Genomic DNA, 21,729 nt, shown 5'->3' with positions numbered 1-21,729 from the left:
GACGTGGCACTTGGTACCATGGTCCAGCCTTGAGCTCTGTGGTAAAGGGTTGGACTTGATGATCTGTGAGGTCTCTTCCAACCCTGATGATACTGTGATACTGTGGTACTGTGATACTGCCTACAGGACCCATGCCAGATCTTCAGTCAGGGTGTGCACACTGAACAGAAGATCCGATTGAACTCCTCACATCTGCTTTCATTTGGACTTCATTTCCCCTTTGTTTTTTTCACCACTGTGTTTCTGTGGTCAGCTTTTAGGAGCCTGTGTATCCAACTGTGGGAAAATCTTTCACTTAGAAGTCTGCTCTCGTGATTTTGCCAGTGAAGCTCGAAGTATCATCAACAAGGTAAATTTGTATCACCTCATCTGCTTGGTTTGGTCACTTTGATTGCCTTAGAAGTCCCAGTTTGTGCTTTTTCTAGTTTTGGTGCAATTGCTGCTTGAGTTTTTTACTGTGGAAATAGAATGGATTAAAGAGACAGGCTGATAAGAAGTAGCTACTCCCAATTTTGACATAGTTCTATGAACAATTTGAATTAAAATCTATTGTTTTGTTTTTTTTTTCCTGAGCCCTGATTAATTTGGTAAGCACAGAATCATGGAATGGTTTAGGTTGGAAGGGACCTCAAAGCTCAGCCAGTTCCAACCCCCTGCCATAGGCAGGGACACCTCCCACTAAAACAGGTTGCTCAAGGGCTCATCTAGCTTGGCCTTGAACATCTCCAGGGAGGTTGTGGAGGACAGAAGCACAGAATGGGATCAAAGATCCCATTCTGTGCTTCTGTCCTCCACAACCTCCCTGGGCAACCTGTGCCAGTGTCTCACCACCCTCACTGCAAACAACTTCTGCCTAACATCCAGTTTGAATCTCCCCTCTGCCACTTTAAACCCATTCCTCCTCATCCTGTCATTACCAGACCTTGTCAATAGTCCCTCCCCAGCCCTCCTGTAGCCCCCTTAAGATACTAGAAAGCCACTCCAAGGTCTCCTCCAAGCCTTCTCTTCTCCAGGCTGCAGAGCCCCAACTCTCTCAACCTGTCCTCATAGCAGAGCTGCTGCAGCCCTCTCAGCATCTCTGTGGCCTCCTCTGCACTGGCTCCAACACTTCCATGTCCTTCTTGTGCTGGGGGCTCCAGAACTGCACACAGTACCCCAGGTGGGTTCTGAGGAGAGCAGAGCCAAGGGGCAGAATCCCCTCCCTTGCTCTGCTGCCCACACTGCCCTTGCTGCAGCCCAGCACAGGGTTGTGTCTGGGCTGCACTCACACTGCAGGCTCAGGTTGAGCTTTTCATCACCCCAGACCCCCAGGGCCTTCTCCTCAGGGCTGCTCTCAGCCATTCCCCACCCAGCCTGTATCTATGCTTGGGATGGTGCTGACCAGTGTTCAGGACCTTACACTTGGCCTTGCTGAATGTCATGAGGTTGGCCTGGGCACACCTCTCCAGCCTGTCTAGGTCCCTCTGGATGGCAACCCTGCCCTTTTGAACAGAGTTTTGATTCACTTTCAGCCCATGAATTTTATTGGAGTGCAAAGGGAAAAACAAGAGGAAGTCAAACTATGTGTTCACAAGGAAAAGTTTAAAGCCTTCAAACTTTGTTAGTGTCCAAAGATCCAGAATGCTGACTGGAGAGGTAATAAAGAAGAGAAGACTGAAGCTGTTAGGGTCAAACAGCTGATGGGATCTAAGTCATAGAATTATAGAACACTTTGTGTTGAAAGAGACCTTAAAGATCATCTAGTTCCAAGCCTCCTGCCATAGGCAGGGACACCTTCCACTAGGTCAGGCCTCAGGGAGGAGAAGCTGTCCTTGTGGTTGGGTAACTGCAGCTGGTGAGCAGAGGAGAGCAGGCAACAGGTTCCAGAGGACAGAGAATCCAGCATGGTGGGGGTTGGAAGGGACCTCGAATGCGGGTGTAATGAACTGGAAAAGCAAACAGCTTTACCCCAATGACTGCTTCAACTGAAAACAGAAGTGGGTAATGGGTTCCAAAGAAGTAGTTCTTGGCTAATGGGTTAAAACAAAAGTTAGCCCTCAAATATATGGGAGGCCTGGAGTCATCAGAGGTGGAGCAAAGCAATTAAGGAAACTAATAAACTTGCTGAGAAGGTCACAGCGCTGCTTCTGTTCCTCAATTGCTATGGAGGAATAGGTCTGGAAGTCCTCCCCTTTTGTTCTCATTAGCCATGGTCCATTCTGTAATAGAACACTGACCTTCATGGTCTGACAGTGCTCGTGGATGTGAGAACAAACCTTTACTCCCACTGAAGGATGGCTGAGTGGAGCAGAAGTTGTTTCGTTGGTGGGAAGTGCTCATCCTTTCCCCTCTTCACTGGCCCACTTGGAGGAACAATCTTCCAAGCATAGATAAAATTGGACTTTCTCCCTTTGCTGTGTAAGAAATGAGTTCAGATGAGTGGAACAAATGCCTTTGTGCTGGTACTGAGCCCATCAAGCTCCTTGCAATTAAATGCATGCTCAAACCTAAGCTTGTCAGTGTTTGTACTGTTCCAATAAGACCTCAGGCTCTTGATCTAGGCAAGTGAAGCAGATGTAGGTGAGCCCAGCAGCCCCAGAACCCTTGTTCACCAGCAGTCTTTCCATCAGAAAGTGTTTGGAGCCTCAGGTACTTTGGCTTGTGGTTTATTATAGAATCATAGACTCGACCAGGTTGGAAGAGACCTCCAAGCTCAGCCAGTCCAACCTAGCACCCAGCCCTGGCCAATCAACCAGACCATGGCACTAAGTGCCCCAGCCAGGCTTGGCTTCAACACCTCCAGGCACAGTGACTCCACCACCTCCCTGGGCAGCCCATTCCAATGCCAATCACTCTCTCTGCCAACAACTTCCTAACAACATCCAGCCTAGACCTTCCCTGGCACAGCTTGAGACTGTGTTCCCTTCGTCTGTTGCTGCTTGCCTGGCAGCAGAGCCCAACCCCACCTGGCTACAGCCTCCCTTCAGGTAGTTGCAGACAGCAATGAGCTCTGCCCTGAGCCTCCTCTGCTGCAGGCTGCACACCCCCAGCTCCCTCAGCCTCTCCTCACAGGGCTCTGCTCCAGGCCCCTCACCAGCTTTGTCGCCCTCCTGTGGACACACTGCAGTACTGCAACATCTCTCTTGAATGGAGGAGCCCAGAACTGGACACAGCACTCAAGGTGTGGCCTGAGCAGTGCTGAGCACAGGGGCAGAAGAACCTCCCTTGTCCTGCTGCCCACACTGCTCCTGAGCCAGCCCAGGATGCCATTGGCACACTGCTGGCTCATGTCCAGCTACTCTCTGCCAGCACCCCCAGGTCCTTCTCTGCCTGGCTGCTCTCAGCCACTCTGTCCCCAGCCTATAGCACTGCTTGGGGTTGTTGTGGCCAAAGTGTAGAACCCTGCACTTGGCCTTGTTCAATCTCATCCCATTGGCCTCTGCCCACCCATCCAGCCTGGCCAGGTCCCTCTGCAGGGCTCTCCTACCCTCCAACAGCTCCACAGCTGCTCCTAGCTTGGTGTCATCTGCAAACTTACTGATGCAGGACTCAATCCCCTGGTCCAGATCATCAATAAAGACATTGAACAGGACTGTGCCCAGCACTGATCCCTGGGGCACACCACTGCCAACTGGATGTGGCATACAGTCATAGAGCTCACAATCCCACCACTACTGCTAACCTACCACCACTGAACCTTGTCCCTCTGCACCACATCCATGCATCTTTTAAATCCCTCCAGGCATGGTGGCTCCACCATGCTCTGAGGTCTGCCAATACAGAAGCCCCACAGACCATTCCCAATGCAGATGTGAGGGCTCTGCAGCTGTGCTAGGATTGTGATCACATTGCAAGAAGCAAGGAGAACAGCTAGAGCAACTGGGGCAATCTTAAAATACCCACATGAAGATTAAAAGGAAGAAAAGAAAAGGGAGATTTGGGTGTCACAGGATATTAGGGGCTGGAAGAGACCCAAGGAGATCATCCAGTCCAACCCCCCTGCCAGAGCAGGACCACACAGTCTAGCTCAGGTCACAGAGGAACACATCCAGACAGGCCTTAAAAGGCTCCAAGAAGGAGACTCCACAACCTCTCTGGGCAGCCTGTGCCAGTGCTCTGGGACCCTTACAGGAAAGAAGTTCCCCCTTGTGTTGAGCTGGAACCTCCTGTGCTGCAGCTTCCATCCATTGCTCCTTGTCCTATCCCAGGGAGCAGTGAGGAGAGCCTTTCCCCCCTCCTGACCCCCAGCCCTCAGATGTCTATAGACATTGATTAAATCCCTTCTCAGTCTTCTCCAGACTAAGGAGCCCCAGGTCCCTTGGCCTCTCCTCATCAGGCAGTGCTCCTGTCCCCTCATCATCCTTGTAGCCCTCCACTGGACCCTCTCCAGCAGATCCCTGTCCCTCTTCAACTGGGCAGCCCACATTGAACGCAGTATTCAAGATGAAGTCTCACCAGGGCAGAGTAGACCTCCCTGCACAGCTTGTTCCAGGTTCTTGAGAACTCTTCCTAGGAAGGCATTTTTCTGCACATCCAACCTGAACCTCCCCTGCCACAACTTGAGACCATTTCATCTTGTTCTACCACTTGTTGCATGTGAGAAGAGACCGATCCCCACCGGGCTCCAACCTCCTTTCAGGAGCAATGAGGTCTTCTGTCAGCCTCCTCTTCTTCAGGCTAAACCACCCTCATTTCTCTCAGCTGCTCTTCACCAGACCTTTCAGCAGCTTGATTGCTTTTCTTGGGACATGCTCCATGTAGAAAAGGTAATATATTCTAGGCTCTACTTTTCATGTCTTCTTAATTAAGCTACGTATTAGCTATTAAGGATAAAATGCTCTTGGTAAGTTTTGCTGAAAGGGAACAACTCTTTTGGAGGTACAAGCATCCCTTTTGATGCTGTTTTGTCTTTCAGGCTCATCCAAAAGTATCTGAGAAGCTAAAAACTCTAATGGTGGAGTGGTCAGAAGAGTTTCAGAAGGACCCACAGTGTAGTTTAATATCTGCTACTATTAAATCTTTGAAAGAAGAAGGTGTCACTTTTCCTGCTGCTGGATCACAGGTAAGAGTTCAGTGCTCCTGGTGGTGAACAAATGAAAGTCATAGAATATTCTGGGTTGGAAGTGACCTGTGCAGGTTGAGTGTCAGGTTCAGTGCTCCTGGTGGTGAACAAATGAAAGAATCACAGAGAATGTTCTGGGTTGGAAGTGACCTCTGCAGGTTGAGTGTCAGGTTCAGTGCTCCTGGTGGTGAACAAATGAAAGAATCACAGAGAATGTTCTGGGTTGGAAGTGACCTGTGCAGGTTGAGTGTCAGGTTCAGTGCTCCTGGTGGTGAACAAATGAAAGAATCACAGAGAATGTTCTGGGTTGGAAGTGACCTCTGCAGGTTGAGTGTCAGGTTCAGTGCTCCTGGTGGTGAACAAATGAAAGGATCACAGAGAATGTTCTGGGTTGGAAGTGACCTCTGCAGGTTGAGTGTCAGGTTCAGTGCTCCTGCTGGTGAACAAATGAAAGGATCACAGAGAATGTTCTGGGTTGGAAGTGACCTGTGCAGGTTGAGTGTCAGGTTCAGTGCTCCTGCTGGTGAACAAATGAAAGGATCACAGAGAATGTTCTGGGTTGGAAGTGACCTCTGCAGGTTGAGTCCAACCCCCCTGCCAGAGCAGGATCACCTAAGGCAGGTCACACAGGAAGACATCCAGGTGGGTTTTGAAAGTCTTCAATGAAGGAGGCTCCACCACCACCCTGAACAGCCTGCTCCAAGGCTCTGTCACCCTCACAGGGGAAAAAAAAGTCCCTTATAGAATCATCCAGGCTGGAAGAGACCTCCAAGATCATCCAAGTCCAACCTATCACCCAGCCCTGTTATGTTCATGTGGAACTTCCACTACTCCAACTTGCACCTGTTGCTGCATCCATGGACACCACTGAGCAGAGCCTGGCTCCATCCTCCTGACCCTGCCCTTCACATCTTTGTAAACAGGAATGAGGTCCCCCCTCAGGCTCCTCTGCTCCAAGCTAAAGAGCCCCAGCTCCCTCAGCCTGTCTTCAGCAGGAAGATGTTCCACACCCTTCAGCATCTTGGTGGCTCTGTACTGGAATCTTTCAAGCAGTTCCCTGAGACCCTTTCTTGAACTGAGGGGCCCAGAACTGAACACAATATTCCAGATGTGGCCTCTTAAAGTGAGATCTTTTGTGCTTTGATCAGAGCACAGAGGAGAGCAAGATCTTTGGGTCAGTTTGGTTGCCTCCTTATGCTGAGGTTGATTCATCTTTATGTCCTTCCTAAGTACAAGAACAACAGTCTGAAGGTTATTTCATGCTGCCTTCAGGAATTGTTTCACTTCAGATCCTTCTTCTAGTCATTTTTAGACCTTCGTTGAGCTGTCAACCACCTTAACTCGAAGCAATTCAACACCCACACTTTGTACTCAGTGTTTCATGGTTCTGAGTGCTGTCCTGGAACACACACCTTCATTTTCCTTCACAGAGCCTCACATAATAAAGGGCAGGGTCTGGAATGAAGGCATTATGGAGCATGAGCTGTGCTCTGCTTTGCTTTTCCAAGTCCCCATTTCTTGTTCCCATTAGAAATTGTCCTGGCTCTGCAGTGCTCCAATCTCTAACCTCACCCTTTGTGTTTTCCTTCTGCTTATTGCTCCATCTAAATATTTCCCTGTTGATTCTGAATCAAGTAAAGATCAGTCCTGAAAACCAGAGCTACATCTTCCCTTAGGTATTCCTTACACGAAGTTTACTTTCTCTATATTAAACATAGAGGGATTTTGTTTTTCCACTTCTCTCAATCTTTTCCTTCCTCCACAAAGATGTTTTCAGCTCTAAATCTAGGATATGTGTTAAAACATATGGCAGGAAGATGGAAGATCTACAGCACTGACAGCCAATTAGACTCCCTTCCCTTCACATAAAGGGAAAATGACATCTTGGTGTTCTTACCTCATACACTTCAAACAGGCAGGGATGAGCTTCACTTGCATGCTGCTGGAAAGCAGCTCCGTGGAGAAGGACCTTGAAGTCCTGCTGGACAAGAAAGTATCCATGGCACAGCAATGTGCCCTTGTGGCCAAGAAAGTCAATGGTCTCCTGGAGTGCATTCAGAAGAGTGTGGCCAGCAGGTCAAGGTCTTCCCCCTCGACTCTGCCCTGGTGAGACAATGTCTGGAATATTGTGTCCAGTTCTGGGGCTCCCCAGCTCAAGAGAGACAAGGAACTACTGGAGAGAGTCCACTGGAGCCTATGAGGATGATGAGGGGCTGGAGCATCTCTGTGAGGAGAAAAGGCTGAGAGCCCTGGGGCTGTTGATCCTGGAGAAGAACAGCCTGAGGGGATCTTCCTAACGTTTATCAATATCTGAAGGGTGGGTGTCTGGAAGGGGCCATGCTCTTTTCACTGGGGTCCTGTAATAGCACAAAGGGCAATGGGCACAAACTGGAAGCCAGGAGGTTGCATCTGAAGGTGAAGACAAACTTGTTTGGTGTGAGGGGGCTGGAGCAGGCTGCCCAGAGAGGTTGTGGAGTCTCCTCTGGAAACTTTGAAGACTCATCTGGAGCTGTTCCAGTCTGACCTGCCCTAGGTGATCCTGCTTTGGGGTGGTGTTGGACTCAATGATGCCAGGGCTTGGGAGGGACCTCTGACTATTCCATGATTCTACAATTGGGTGCACTTGGACAGAACAGTTTTGTAGGACCATTGGTAAGTCCCAGGCACAGCAGTGTCTGAAACTTCCTTCCTGGTATCTGCAGGAAGACTTTCTTGTTGGAATGATGTCGCTCTACTGTTGTGTGGACTTGTTGTTTAAGTCAGCAGCTCCCAGTTTGATCTATGTTTGCTCTTCCCCCTCATCATCACAGAATGTTAGGGGATAGAAGTGACCTTGAAAGATCATTGAGTCCAACCCCCTGCCAGAGCAGAGTCACCTATACCAAATCACACAGGAACACATCCAGGCAGCTCTTGAATATCTCCAGAGAGGGAGACTCCACAACCCCTTTGGGCAGCCTATTCCAGGGTTCTGTCACCCTCACAGGGAAAAAGTTCCTTCTCCTGTTTCCTTGGAACTTCCTATGCCTCAAATTCCAACCACTGCCCCCTGTCCTGTCACTGGGCATCACCCAGCAGAGCCTGGCTCCAGCCTCCTGCCACTCACCTGCACATCTTTATCAACATGAACGAGGTCTCACCTCAGTCTCGTCCTCTCCAAGTAGCACAGCCCCAGCTCTCTAGTCTCTCCTTGTCCAGCTCTCTAGTCTCTCCTTGTCCAGCTCTCTAGTCTCTCCTTGTCCAGCTCTCTAGTCTCTCCTTGTAAGGAGGATGTTCCACTCCCTGAATCATTTTCATGGATCTGCACTGGAGTACTTCAAGCAGTTCCCTGAGGTCCTTCTTGAACTGAGGGGCCCAGACCTGGACACAGTACTCCAGATGCAGCCACACCAGGGCAGAGTAGAGGGGAAAGAGAATCCCTCTTGACCTACTAACCACAGCCCTTCTGTTACACCCCAGAATGGCACTGGCCTTGGCCACCAGAGCACACTGCCCTTCTGTTACATCCCAGAATGGCACTGGCCTTGGCCACCAGAGCACACTGCCCTTCTGTTACACCCCAGAATGGCACTGGCCTTGGCCACCAGAGCACACTGCCCTTCTGTTACACCCCAGAATGGCACTGGCCTTGGCCACCAGAGCACACTGCCCTTCTGTTACACCCCAGAATGGCACTGGCCTTCCTGGCCACCAGAGCTCACTGCCCTTCTGTTACACCCCAGAATGGCACTGGCCTTGGCCACCAGAGCACACTGCCCTTCTGTTACACCCCAGAATGGCACTGGCCTTCCTGGCCACCAGAGCACACTGCCCTTCTGTTACACCCCAGAATGGCACTGGCCTTCCTGGCCACCAGAGCACACTGCCCTTCTGTTACACCCCAGAATGGCACTGGCCTTGGCCACCAGAACACACTGCCCTTCTGTTACACTCCAGAATGGCACTGGCCTTGGCCACCAGAGCACACTGCCCTTCTGTTACACCCCAGAATGGCACTGGCCTTGGCCACCAGAGCACACTGCCCTTCTGTTACACCCCAGAATGGCACTGGCCTTCTTGGCCACCAGAGCACATTGCTCCAGCAGAGACAGAAGTGACTTTCAGTTCTGCTCCAGTGACAGGTCTCCCTTTTCATCAAGCCCAGCTGCTGTTCAGTGCCCTGGGTTTTCACAGATGTAGGTCTCCAAAGACCTTTTCATGACTTTGGAAGGGAGGAGCAGAGGGCAAAGGTGGAAGTGCAGTCATTTCAGTGTTAATGAACACCACTGAAATAATTACTTACCAGGAGGTTAGTCATTTAAACTTAATCTGGTGACTTTAATTTGGTCCTTGCTGTATACAAACCAAACTAAAACCTTGCTGAGCTTCTAAAGAACCTTTAAGGGTGGTTTTTATTTTCTCCTAGGAGGTCATCTTGATTCAGTACTGAAATGCTGCAGTGAGCCAGAAGCCAGATGCTTACCAATTCTGTTCATTTTATTTTGCTAAGTCTCTGATTACAGAGCTCTGAGGTTTTGTTTGTAACCTCAGTTTGTTCTGTTCCTACCACGTTTGCAGGCTGCCTCAAATGCTGCTAAGAATGGTGCGGTCTTGAGTAAGAACAAAGAAGATGAAGATATAGCTAAAGGTAAATTCTCAGTCACAGCCTTGGCTTAGGCTTGTGCTGAGAATCTCCAGCATGGTGGGGGATGGAGGGGACCTCTGGAGATGATGCAGCCCAACCCTCCTGCTAAAGCAGGGCTACCCACAGCAGCTTGCCCAATATCACAATGCCCAATTGGGATTGGAAGCTCTCCAGAGAAGGAGGCTCCACAATCTCTGTGGGCAGCCTGCTCCAGGGCTGTGCTCAGCCCATGGATCCAGCCTGGCCAGGTCCCTCTGCAGAGCATTCTCATCTCCAGCAGATCAACACTGCCTCCCAGTTTGGAGTCATCTGCAAACTCTGTGGGCAGCCTGCTCCAGGGCTGTGCTCAGCCCATGGATCCAGCCTGGCCAGGTCCCTCTGCAGAGCATTCTACCCTCCAGCAGATCAACTCTGCCTCCCAGTTTGGTGTCATCTGCAAACTCTGTGGGCAGCCTGCTCCAGGGCTGTGCTCAGCCCATGGATCCAGCCTGGCCAGGTCCCTCTGCAGAGCATTCTCATCTCCAGCAGATCAACACTGCCTCCCAGTTTGGTGTCATCTGCAAACTCTGTGGGCAGCCTGCTCCAGGGCTGTGCTCAGCCCATGGATCCAGCCTGGCCAGGTCCCTCTGCAGAGCATTCTCATCTCCAGCAGATCAACACTGCCTCCCAGTTTGGTGTCATCTGCAAACTCTGTGGGCAGCCTGCTCCAGGGCTGTGCTCAGCCCATGGATCCAGCCTGGCCAGGTCCCTCTGCAGAGCATTCTACCCTCCAGCAGATCAACTCTGCCTCCCAGTTTGGTGTCATCTGCAAACTCTGTGGGCAGCCTGCTCCAGGGCTGTGCTCAGCCCATGGATCCAGCCTGGCCAGGTCCCTCTGCAGAGCATTCTCATCTCCAGCAGATCAACACTGCCTGCCAGTTTGGTGTCATCTGCAAACTCTGTGGGCAGCCTGCTCCAGGGCTGTGCTCAGCCCATGGATCCAGCCTGGCCAGGTCCCTCTGCAGAGCATTCTCATCTCCAGCAGATCAACACTGCCTCCCAGTTTGGTGTCATCTGCAAACTCTGTGGGCAGCCTGCTCCAGGGCTGTGCTCAGCCCATGGATCCAGCCTGGCCAGGTCCCTCTGCAGAGCATTCTCATCTCCAGCAGATCAACACTGCCTCCCAGTTTGGTGTCATCTGCAAACTCGCTGTGGGTGCATTTGGTCCTCTCGGATCACTGATAAAGGCATTAAAGGGGACTGGCCTCAGCACTGAGCCCTGGGGAACACCACTGGTGACCAGCCACCAACTGGTCTTAACTCCATTCCCCACCACTCCTTGGGTGCAGCCATTGGCCAGGAGCAGCCAGTTTCTCCAGGAGGATGCTGTGGGAAAGAGTGCCAGAGGCTTTACTGAAGGACAGCTGACATCCAGAGGCAAGCAAACTGCCTCCCTATTCAGGGTTAACAGCTACAAACTTCCTCTCCTTTTTTTTTAACCTCCCCTGCCTGCAGCTATCGAGTTGTCATTGCAAGAGCAGAAACAGCAACAAATGGAAACCAAATCCTTGTACCCATCTGCAGAAGCTCAGCAGAACAGCCAGAGCTCCAGGAAGGTCCGAGCCCTCTATGACTTTGAAGCTGTCGAGGACAATGAGCTCACCTTCAAAAGTGGAGAGATCATCTTTGTTTTGGATGACAGGTATGGCATAACTCTTCATTTACAACTCTTGCTGTCTTAGACTGTCATGTTTGTGCCCTGAAGCTCTCTTCTTCCCCCCACAGCTGTCACTCACTTCCCTCAGATCTTTTTATCTTGTGCTACTCTTTCCATACCCCAACTCTTCTACCTGAAACCGTTGGTGGTGTGCTGGATCATAGAATCAGGCAGGGTTGGAAGGGACCACAAGGATCAGCCAGTTCCAACCCCCACTGCCATGCCCAGTAACACCCTACCCTAGAGCAGGCTGCCCACAGCCTCATCCAACCTGGCCTGAAACACCTCCAGCCATGGGGCCTCAACCACCTCCCTGGGCAACCCGTTCCAGGCTCTCACCACTCTCATGCTCAACGACTTCCTCCTCACCTCCAGCCTGAACCTCCCCACCTCCAGCTTTGCTCCATTCCCCCTAGCTCTGTCACTCCCTGAGATTCTAAAAAGTCCCTCCCCAGCATTTTTGTAGGCCCCCTTCAGATCCTGGAAGGCCACAAGAAGGTCACCTGGAAGCCTCCTCTTCTCCAGCCTGCACAGCCCCAACTCTTTCAGTCTGTCCTCATAGGATGAGGCTGGGTATTTCATTCTGTGCTGCAGTTCCAATCTGGTTGTGCTTTTAAAGATGTTAAGTTGCTTATAATGTATGTGATAAGCAAATAGATTCCAGGCCACAGAGCTAAGTCCCATCTAGCCCCAGAACTTGTGGCTATCAGGCTAAGAATCAAACTGAATTAAGAACACTTAAAGTAATTATTGTTGTTTGCACTCAATGATGGCTATGAAGCAGAACAGCTTCCCTGCTAATGTTCTGATTTAATAGGCTGTGACAGATCAATTCTGTCCCTACTGCTAGTCCCTGCTTGTGTAAACTTGTAGATGAAGCTGTGATGAGCTCTCACCTAATCAACCTGAAAACTGAAGTTGTGTTACATATTGAGTGGTTGCTGCTGAAGGAGTTTTACTTCCCCACCAGTCCCTCCCCTTCTCCTCACATCTCCACCTCCTGGTTTTGGCATTGCTGCTGGGCTGCTCATCTCTACAGATGTTCTTCTTGCCTTTGTTATCAGATATGCAGGGAAAAAATGTGTTAGATATCACAGGTGTTCTGTCAAAGGACCAGAAATAATAAGGGTTGGAGAGATGAGTGGAGGGATCCTCATGAAGTTCAGTGAGGGCAAGAGGAGAGTCCTGCCCCTGGGGAGGATCAGCTCCCTGGACCAGAAGAGGTGAGGGAATGACCTTCTGGGAAGCGGTGACATAGAGAAGGATCTGGGAGTGCTGGTGGGCAAGTTCTTCAGGAGACAGCAATGTGCCCTGGTGGCCAAGAAGATCAATGAGCTGCTCAAGGTGCATTTAGAAGAGTGTGGCCAGCAGATGGAGGGAGATCTCTTCCCCCTCTGCTCTGGTGAGGCAACATCTGGAGTATTGTGTCCAGTTCTGGGCTCCCTGGTTCAAGAGATACAGGCAACTATTGGAGAGAGTCCAGTGGAAGCTGCAAAGCTGCTGAGGAGCCTGGAGCATCTCTGTGAGGAGCAAAGGCTGAGAGCCCTGGGGCTGTGGAGCCTGCAGAAGAGCAGCCCCAGAGGGGATCTGAGCAATGCTCAGCAAGAGCTAAAGGAGCTGTGGGGGGCAAGAGGCTGTGGCCAGACTCTTGTCAGTGGTGCTCAGCAACAGGACAAAGGGCAACAGGCAGAAACTGGAATCCAGGAGGTTCTGTCTGAAGAGGTGGAGAAAGTTGTTTGTTGTGAGGGTGCTGGAGGCCTGGAGCAGGCTGCCCAGAGAGGTTGTGGAGTCTCCTTCCATGAAGAGGTTCCAAGCCCAGCTGGGCATTGTGCTGCTGGGCAAGCTGCTGTGGGTGTCCCTGGTGCATCAGGGGGTTAGGAGTGGATGATCTCCAGAGGTCCCTTCCAATCCCACTGTGCTGTGATTCTGTGGAGGGCTCCAAACCTGTTTGTGACACTGCTGCTGCTCAGGGTTTGTGACACAGTTTTATTTCCACAGTGACGCCAATTGGTGGAAAGGTGAAAATCACAGAGGAGTGGGACTGTTCCCGTCTAACTTTGTGACTTCTGACTTGACAGTGGAGCCTGAAGCAGGTGAGTTAGCTGCTAAAATCTGCCAGATTATTTTAGTGAGGTGACTTTATGGTGGAGCTATTAATTGGCCCATCAGCACAATGATGGATGTCCTCAAACTGGCCCAAGGAAAGAACCGAGAGACAAATCCTGCCCTTGTTTCAAACAGGTGAGCTGCTGGAGCTCACTTGAATGTTTTCTGTCTCCTGATTCTCTTCTCAGTTTCCTGCCCTTGTTTCAAACAGGTAAGCTGCTGGAGCTCACTTGAATGTTTTCTGTCTCCTGATTCTCTTCTCAGTTTCCTGCCCTTGTTTCAAACAAGTGAGCTGCTGGAGCTCACTTGAATGTTTTCTGTCTCCTGATTCTCTTCTCAGTTTCCTGCCCTTGTTTCAAACAGGTGAGCTGCTGGAGCTCACTTGAATGTTTTCTGTCTCCTGATTCTCTTCTCAGTTTCCTGCCCTTGTTTCAAACAGGTGAGCTGCTGGAGCTCACTTGAATGTTTTCTGTCTCCTGATTCTCTTCTCAGTTTCCTGCCCTTGTTTCAAACAGGTGAGCTGCTGGAGCTCACTTGAATGTTTTTTGTCTCCTGATTCTCTTCTAAGTTGTCCTCCTTGACAAAAGTTCCATTCAATTTACATCATTCTTTGTCAGTAACCTCTTAGATACGATTCCAGTGAGTTGTCATTGTCAAATGTCTCTTCAGCCACCAGACCTGCTCCAGCATCACCACCTTCCTACCCGTGTCAGTGGTTTACAAGAGTCACTTTGTGAGCTTTGTTCATCCTCCCAATACTGAAATAAATCTGAACACTTTGAACTTGGCTGGAAGCAACTGTAGATGTGTTGGAAGTGTTTGGAGATGCTAGCCTGACTCTAGAGCCTTTCCCTTGCTGGGCCTAGGTTCATTATCAGGCTAACAGCCTAAAGGAGGCAGCTTGTCAGAGCAGTTTGTAGGCAAAGCCATCATCCCTCCTGCAGCAGCTAGGTGCCTCACTGCTTGAAGCCTTTATTCAGTGTCTCTCCCCTTGAAAGATCTGATGGCAGGCAAGGAGAAGAATGTGTGTTTGAAGTTAGCAGAGCAAGTCAGCTGCAGAAAAGAAACTAATGTTTGTTCTTTCAGCAGCTGTGGAGAAAAATTCTGTTCCTGAAGATGCAGCAGAAGATGTTAAGAAAGCAGAACCTGAGCCAGTCTATATAGACGAGGTATGCAGTCACCTTCCAACTAAACAACTGCATCCTTTTGGTCCTGAATGTTAGCAGATAAGAAGTTTTCATTAGAGAATTAAAATTGCTTCAGCAATCCCTGCTCCTAATCCTCTCTTCACCTTTCAGGAGAAGATGGATAAAACACTGCAGGTACTTCAGAGTATAGATCCTACAGATTTAAAGCTTGATTCTCCAGATCTTCTAGACTCAGAAGGTACTTTCAGCTCAATTTTTTTCTGGGGGGTGGGGAGGAGTGTGTGTTTCTTCTCACAGTTCCCTTGTGTGGATGGAGCTGGTGATTCTTTTGTGGTTATTTTAAGCTTAGGGAAGCATGCTCTGTGCTAATAGCATGCTGTGGAATTTCACAGTGGGAGCCATGGAGCTCTGTGTAGAGCTCTCCAATTCTTCTAATAGTTGCCAAGCCAACTCTGATGTTCAGCAGAGTAATTTGCATAACTCCCAGCTGATCTTTGCAAGATCCTGCCACCTAGAAAACTCTGCTTGAAAGAAGCAATTTAGGGTCAAAATTCCTCCCTGATGCTGCTGGCTAGGAGGGGAGAGGAAGAGCCAAGGAGTTGAAGGTGTGTAATAATGATAACATCTAAATAGGAGTCCTCCTAAGGTGGGAAAACTGAAGGTGCTAGAGCAGAGGTAGGTGGACTCCCAGTCAGTCTAGAGTGGATATTCCAGAAGGAGATGAATGTTGTAGATCTTGCACAAGGCAAACCAATGCAAAGTTCTCCACATGGGCCCTGTTTCATCAGCAGAATTCTGTCTGGGAGGGTGGATGATGAAGGAGAATAACCAAAGTATTTCTCCTGTCTGTTGGGGCTGAAGGAATGGGACACACAGGAACTGGGCAGCCTGATCTAAGGCTTGACATCTCTTTTGGGGAGAAGATTGCTCCTCATGTCCAATCTGGACCTCCCTTGGTACAACCTGAAGCCATTTCCTTTCTCCCTATCTGGACAGAGCAAAGAATTTGCAGCAACAGCAGCACTGCAGAGGGACATTAGGTGGCTGAGACTACTCCTAGGCTGGTCGGATGGTCACAGAATGTTAGGGGTTGGAAGGGACCTCCAAAGATCATCAAGTCCAACACTTGCTAGAACAGAACCACCTAGGATAGGTCACAGGAATGCATCCAGGTGGGTTTTGAAGGTCTCTGGTGAAGGAACTCCACAACCTCTCTGGGCAGCCTGCTCTGCTCACTGTCATTTTGCAGAGTCTAGGGAGCACTTTGGGGCAGCAAGCACAGCTCTTCCTTGGAAGGAACAGTCTTGTGGTGGATCAGAAGTGAAGCATCCATTCAATAAATGACAGTGGTGGCACTGGCAGGGACTTTGTCCAGTTCCTCTCAGCTACCAAGATTTGACTAAGGACTGGTGAGGAGGCTCAGTTGGGTTTTTTTTAACAGCAAAGAGTGGCTGACCCTCAGAAAACAGTGATGAGCAGGTGAGAAGCTTTTGTGCTGAGGGCTGCCTCATCTCAACTAGATTATTGCCTAGAGAGGTTGGACCAGCTGCTCCTTGGGGTGCCTTCCAGGCTGGCATTCTGTGATGATAACTAGGTGCACTCTCCAGTTCTGTGTCATTCTAGTGCATTTGGATAAAGTACTTCTTCATTTGACCTCTGAACTCTGCAGGGCACTAACCACCTCCGTGCTGTTATCTCCACAGATATGTGTCAGCAGATGGGTCCAATGATAGATGAAAAACTAGAAGAGATAGATAGGTGAGCCACAACCTAGCTTCTGTGTTACTTAAACTCTTTGCACTTCTGTCAGTCTCTCTTCCTTTATTTTCTTTTTGATTCTTTCATCTCCCAAGATGGAAAATCATCCAAGAAAGGAATTCTGATTATTCCACCTTTATTTTTTCAACATATAGGCACAGAATTCCCAGATCTGATTTCTCCTCTCCCAAATTTGCTGTCTAAATTACTGGGTGCATTTTATTTTAGCACTTTTTTTGGCTGCAGTCTTGTCTAGAACTTAATACTTTCAGTCTGCTGCTGAGTGTCCTCCCTGACAGGAAAATCTGGTCAGCATTGTCTTCTCCTCAGACTCGTGGGGGTATCTAAGGGTGAAAAGGAAAGGTGACAAGCACCTGTGGAGGTGTTTGTCTTGTTGCAGCTAGGGAAAGGGGATTGGTGACCATTTGGACTCTGCTTCTAGTCTCAGTGGTGGGAGGAGGAGAGTGGGAAGTATGTTGGAGGGAGGTGAAGGAGGAGCAGAGTGGTCACAGGATAGGATCACAGGATATTAGAGGATGGAAGAGACCCAAGGAGATCATCAAGTCCAACCTCCCTGCCAGAGCAGGACCATACAATCTAGCACAGATCACAGAGGAACACATCCAGACAGGCCTTGAAAGGCTCCAGGGAAGGAGACTCCACAACCTCACTGGGGAGCCTGCTCCAGTGCTCTGTGACCCTTCCAGTAAGAAGTTCCCCCTTGTGTTGAGGTGGAACCTCCTGTGCTGCAGCTTAGACCCATTGCTTCTTGTCCTGGTCCACGAGGTCTGAGGAGGAGAGTGGTCCAAGGGGTATGAGGAGGGGAGAGTTGGGAGAAGGAGATTGCAGAGTGGTCCAAAGGGTATGAGGAGGGCAGTGTTGGGAGAAGGAGGTTGCAGAGTGGTCCAAGGATTATAAGGAGGGCAGTGTTGGGAGAAGGAGGTTGCAGAGTGGTCCAAGGATTATAAGGAGGGCAGTGTTGGGAGAAGGAGGTTGGAGAGTGGTCCAAGGAGTATGAGGGCAGTGTTGGGAGAAGGAGGTTGGAGAGTGGTCCAAGGAGTATGAGAAGGGCAGTGTTGGGAGAAGGAGGTTGGAGAGTAGTCCAAGGAGTATGAGGAGGGCAGTGTTGGGAGAAGGAGGGTGGAGAGTGGTCCAAGTGGTGTGAGAAGGGGAGTGGCCCAAGGCATTTAAAGACCTCTGAGAGGTCTGAGGAGGATAGTGATCTAAGGAGAGTGATGTGGGAGGGGGAGAATGGCAGCTGCACTCTACAAAGGTGTTAAGCATTCAGGCAGCTACATTGTTAATGATGTTTCTCTAACATATTCAGAGCAGTCTCACGAACCCCTCTTTTTTTACCATCTAAGATGTTAGGGAAACATCTCCCCTCCCCTTCAAGGCCAGGCTGGATGAGGCCTTGAACAAGCTGGGCTAGTGGAAGCTGTCCTTGCCCGTGGCAGGAGGGTTGAAGCTGGATGATCTTGCAGGTGCCTTCCACCCCAGCCCATTCTCTGATTCTGTGAATCTCAGTGTTTGCCTCTGTTTTGCAACAGAAAACACTCAGAACTATCTGAATTGAACGTGAAGGTTCTGGAAGCCCTGGAGCTCTATAACAAGCTGATGAATGAAACCCCAATGTATTCAGCCTACTCCAAACTCCACCATCCTGCACAATACCCACCCACATCTTCTGGTGTCTCAGTGCAGGTCAGTATCCCTTTTCTGGAAACAGAGACTTGCCTGATATAGATTCTTCTATTTCCAAAAGATGACAGCAGAAAAAGGGAAGCTGCTTAGCCTACAAACAGTCTGACATTGCCTGTTGGCTTTCCATAGCCTTTAGAAGAAAACAGCATTTACCTGCTGCAACTTGCAGCTGATTGCTTCAACCTGAAGGTTTGGTTGTTGGGTTTGCTCTGCTTAGGTTACCTGCTTCAACATGAAGGTTTAGTTTGGTTTTGCTCTGCTTAGGTCTCCTGCTTCAACATGAAGGTTTGGTTGTTGCTTTTGCTCTGCTTAGGTAACCTGCTTCAACGTGAAAGTTTAGTTTTGGTTTTGCTCTGCTTAGATCTCCTGCTTCAACTTGAAGGTTTGGTTGTTGGTTTTGCTCTGCTTAGATCTCCTGCTTCAACTTGAAGGTTTGGTTGTTGGTTTTGCTCTGCTTAGGTCTCCTGCTTCAACATGAAGGTTTGGTTGTTGCTTTTGCTCTGCTTAGGTAACCTGCTTCAACATGAAAGTTTAGTTTTGGTTTTGCTCTGCTTAGATCTCCTGCTTCAACTTGAAGGTTTGGTTGTTGGTTTTGCTCTGCTTAGATCTCCTGCTTCAACATGAAGGTTTGGTTGTTGGTTTTGCTCTGCTTAGGTCTCCTGCTTCAACTTGAAGGTTTGGTTGTTGCTTTTGCTCTGCTTAGGTAACCTGCTTCAACATGAAGGTTTGGTTGTTGGTTTTGCTCTGCTTAGATCTCCTGCTTCAACATGAAGGTTTGGTTGTTGGTTTTGCTCTGCTTAGGTCTCCTGCTTCAACTTGAAGGTTTGGTTGTTGCTTTTGCTCTGCTTAGGTAACCTGCTTCAACATGAAGGTTTGGTTGTTGGTTTTGCTCTGCTTAGGTCTCCTGCTTCAACTTGAAGGTTTGGTTGTTGGTTTTGCTCTGCTTAGGTCTCCTGCTTCAACATGAAGGTTTGGTTGTTGCTTTTGCTCTGCTTAGGTAACCTGCTTCAACGTGAAGGTTTGGTTGTTGCTTTTGCTCTGCTTAGGTAACCTGCTTCAACATGAAGGTTTGGTTGTTGCTTTTGCTCTGCTTAGGTAACCTGCTTCAACATGAAGGTTTGGTTGTTGCTTTTGCTCTGCTTAGGTAACCTGCTTCAACGTGAAGGTTTGGTTGTTGCTTTTGCTCTGCTTAGCTAACCTTCAACATGAAGGTTTAATTTTTGTTTTGCTCTGCTTAGGTCACCTGCTTCAACATGAAGGTTTAGTTTTGGTTTTGCTCTGCTTAGGTCACTTGCTTCAGCATGAAGGTTTGGTTGTTGGTTTTGCTCTGCTTAAAGATACTGCCTTGAAAAGACTAAAAGATGCCTTTCCATGATGATTTTTTTTACAGTCAGAACTCTGTGTTTCAGGCAGCTTGGTGGGATATTCTTGCTGTGAGTCATGTCCTCAGCCTTCAAGTCAAACCTAACCTTCTTATCTAATAGCAGGGATAAGAGTGAACTTTTAATATCAGTGCTTTAATCATCAGCCCAGTGAACTTCTTAATACAGCAACATTGCTCTGCTTTTAGCTCTTTTCTTTTTCTTCTAGTAGGCAGAAATTCTGTACAGTGAGGGTGGTGAGATACTGGAACACATTGCCCAGGGAGTTTGAACGCCTCCCTAGAGGTATTCAAGGCCAGGTTGGATGAGACCTTGAGCAACCTGATCCAGTGGAAGATGTCTCTGCCCATAGCAGGGGGATTGGAACTAGATGATACTTAAGATCTCTTCCAACCCATTGTATAAATCTCTGATTTCCCCTCTCTAGAAATGAAGATGTTATATTGGAGGGTGTAGCTGCTCAGAGCTATTTTCAAGTGTCTCTATTATGCCATATTTGATGTCTTAGGAAATCAAAAAATGAAAGATGTTTTTTGGTAAAGGTCCTTTCTGAAGGAAGCATAGAATGGGTGCTTTTGCTTTAAGTGGATTTAATGTTAATTGTTCAGTGAGAAAAGAATAGTTGCCATAGCAACTCTAGATCTGAAAATATGTCAGTTAAATGTAATTCCCTGTCCCCTGCTCCTGGTAAGGATGGAAAATTCATTATGTTTGGAGGTTACAAAGTAATTTCAGCCAAAAGGCAACTGAAGTTTACTGTTTCTTCCAAGAGGACTGAATCCAGTGGTGGAAAACAGAAGATAGCTGCTAAGCATGCTGAGCTGAGAGTCGTTTCTTGGTACAAAAATATCTGTTCCTTCAGTGGCCACGTCCTAGCCAAAGTCTAAAACCAGACTTGTGTAGATGAAGCATGTTACACCACCTGCTCCAACTGCATTTTAAGCAAAGACTTGCATCTTAAAGCGAAAAAGAAATGCAGAAACTGAAGGTTTTGCTTTCCTTTTGTGTTGCAGTCTTGGAATAATCTTCTGTTTGAATCTCCAAAACACGTTAAATAACAAACCTCATATGGTGCCTCTCTTCCTACTCGACTCTCTGCATTCAAAATAGGCCAGGACTGAACATTTTAAAGGCAAGGCAAATTAAAGAGAGAAAGAAATAAGCTTCCTGGCAGAGGCAAAGGGTCTTCTGCCTGGTACAGAAGGTTTTTCTTTCAGGTACTAAACCCTGACCAGAGCATGTCTGGGAAAGGGTGAGGAAATAAAAGCTGATGAAATAAAGGATGTCTGTTCCAAGCATGTTTTGAGAAGTGACATGGATTGGTTTTAGAACCTTGTTGCAAAGATGCAGTGGTGTCCATTCTTTCTGGTGGTGATCTGTGCCACATCTTCTGCTGCTTAACTGGAAAGTAAAGGTCAAAAACGTTTGGGTTTTGTTTATTTACAGTCATATCCTGTACAGCCGCCCAGTGGAAACTACATGATCCAGGGTGTTCACCAAGTCACCATCTCACCAAATTACAGCCTAGGACCTGATCAGATGGGACAGCTGAGATCTCTGCCACAAAGCATCAATCCCTCTGGAGCAGCTCAGCCAGCTCAAGCTGCCTATTTAAGGTATTGCTTCAGCAAAGGGTTAAATCACCTCATTTCTGATAGGAGCTTCACTGCTCTGTCTGGGGACTGTGTGGGGATGTTGCACCTATGTGTAGGACTGTCAGATCATTGATGAGTGTGGGGAGACTCTGGCCCAGGTTGCCCAGAGAGGTATCATTCCAGGTCAGGTTGGTTGAGGCTCTGAGCAACCTGCTCTTAGTTGCAGCTGTCTCTGCTGACTGCAGGGGGTGGACTGGTTGAGCTTTGAAGGTCTCTTCCAACCCAAACTATGCTTTGAAAATGCACAGATCACTTTCAGAGTCAGAACAAAATCATGGTGGTGTTCTGGTTGGAGGAGGCCTTTAAGATCCTTGACTCACACCATTCATTGAATCATAGAATCAGGCAGGTTGGAAGGGACCTCCAAGTTCATCCAGCCCAACCTAGCACCCAGCCCTGTCCAGTCAGCTAGACCATGGCACTGAGTGCCTCATCCAGGCTTTGCTTCAACACCTCCAGGGATGGCGACTCCACCACCTCCCTGGGCAGCCCAATCCAATGGCATTATACATTATCTAACTCCACCAAGTCTGGTGCTAAACCATGTCCCTCAGCACCACATCTATACTGGCTTCGAAACCCCCCTCCAAGGATGGTGACTTCACTGCCTGGGCA

General features: G+C 48.9%; 1 protein-coding gene across 2 annotated transcripts in view; it reads left to right on the top strand.

Annotated features, from left to right (window-relative positions):
• STAM2 (signal transducing adaptor molecule 2) overlaps nucleotides 1-21,729 on the top strand; it is a 42,748-nt gene that overhangs the window by 16,955 nt on the left and 4,064 nt on the right. Inside the window, exons 4-13 of one of the 2 annotated variants that reach the window (XM_064155010.1) lie at nucleotides 254-349; nucleotides 4,895-5,041; nucleotides 9,599-9,668; nucleotides 11,160-11,346; nucleotides 13,360-13,454; nucleotides 14,557-14,636; nucleotides 14,766-14,853; nucleotides 16,319-16,373; nucleotides 17,924-18,077; nucleotides 20,906-21,075. In XM_064155010.1, coding sequence (XP_064011080.1) covers nucleotides 254-349; nucleotides 4,895-5,041; nucleotides 9,599-9,668; nucleotides 11,160-11,346; nucleotides 13,360-13,454; nucleotides 14,557-14,636; nucleotides 14,766-14,853; nucleotides 16,319-16,373; nucleotides 17,924-18,077; nucleotides 20,906-21,075 — 1,142 coding nt within the window. Of the gene's footprint in view, nucleotides 1-253; nucleotides 350-4,894; nucleotides 5,042-9,598; nucleotides 9,669-11,159; nucleotides 11,347-13,359; nucleotides 13,455-14,553; nucleotides 14,637-14,765; nucleotides 14,854-16,318; nucleotides 16,374-17,923; nucleotides 18,078-20,905; nucleotides 21,076-21,729 lie in introns of both variants that reach the window. The other variant, XM_064155001.1, reaches the window with a different exon arrangement.

Source organism: Pogoniulus pusillus, chromosome 2 (assembly GCF_015220805.1).
Source record: "Pogoniulus pusillus isolate bPogPus1 chromosome 2, bPogPus1.pri, whole genome shotgun sequence".
Classification (NCBI taxonomy): Eukaryota; Metazoa; Chordata; class Aves; order Piciformes; family Lybiidae; genus Pogoniulus; species Pogoniulus pusillus.
The sequence above is the reverse complement of the archived record's forward strand: the minus strand, read 5'-3'. Positions and strand labels throughout refer to the sequence as shown.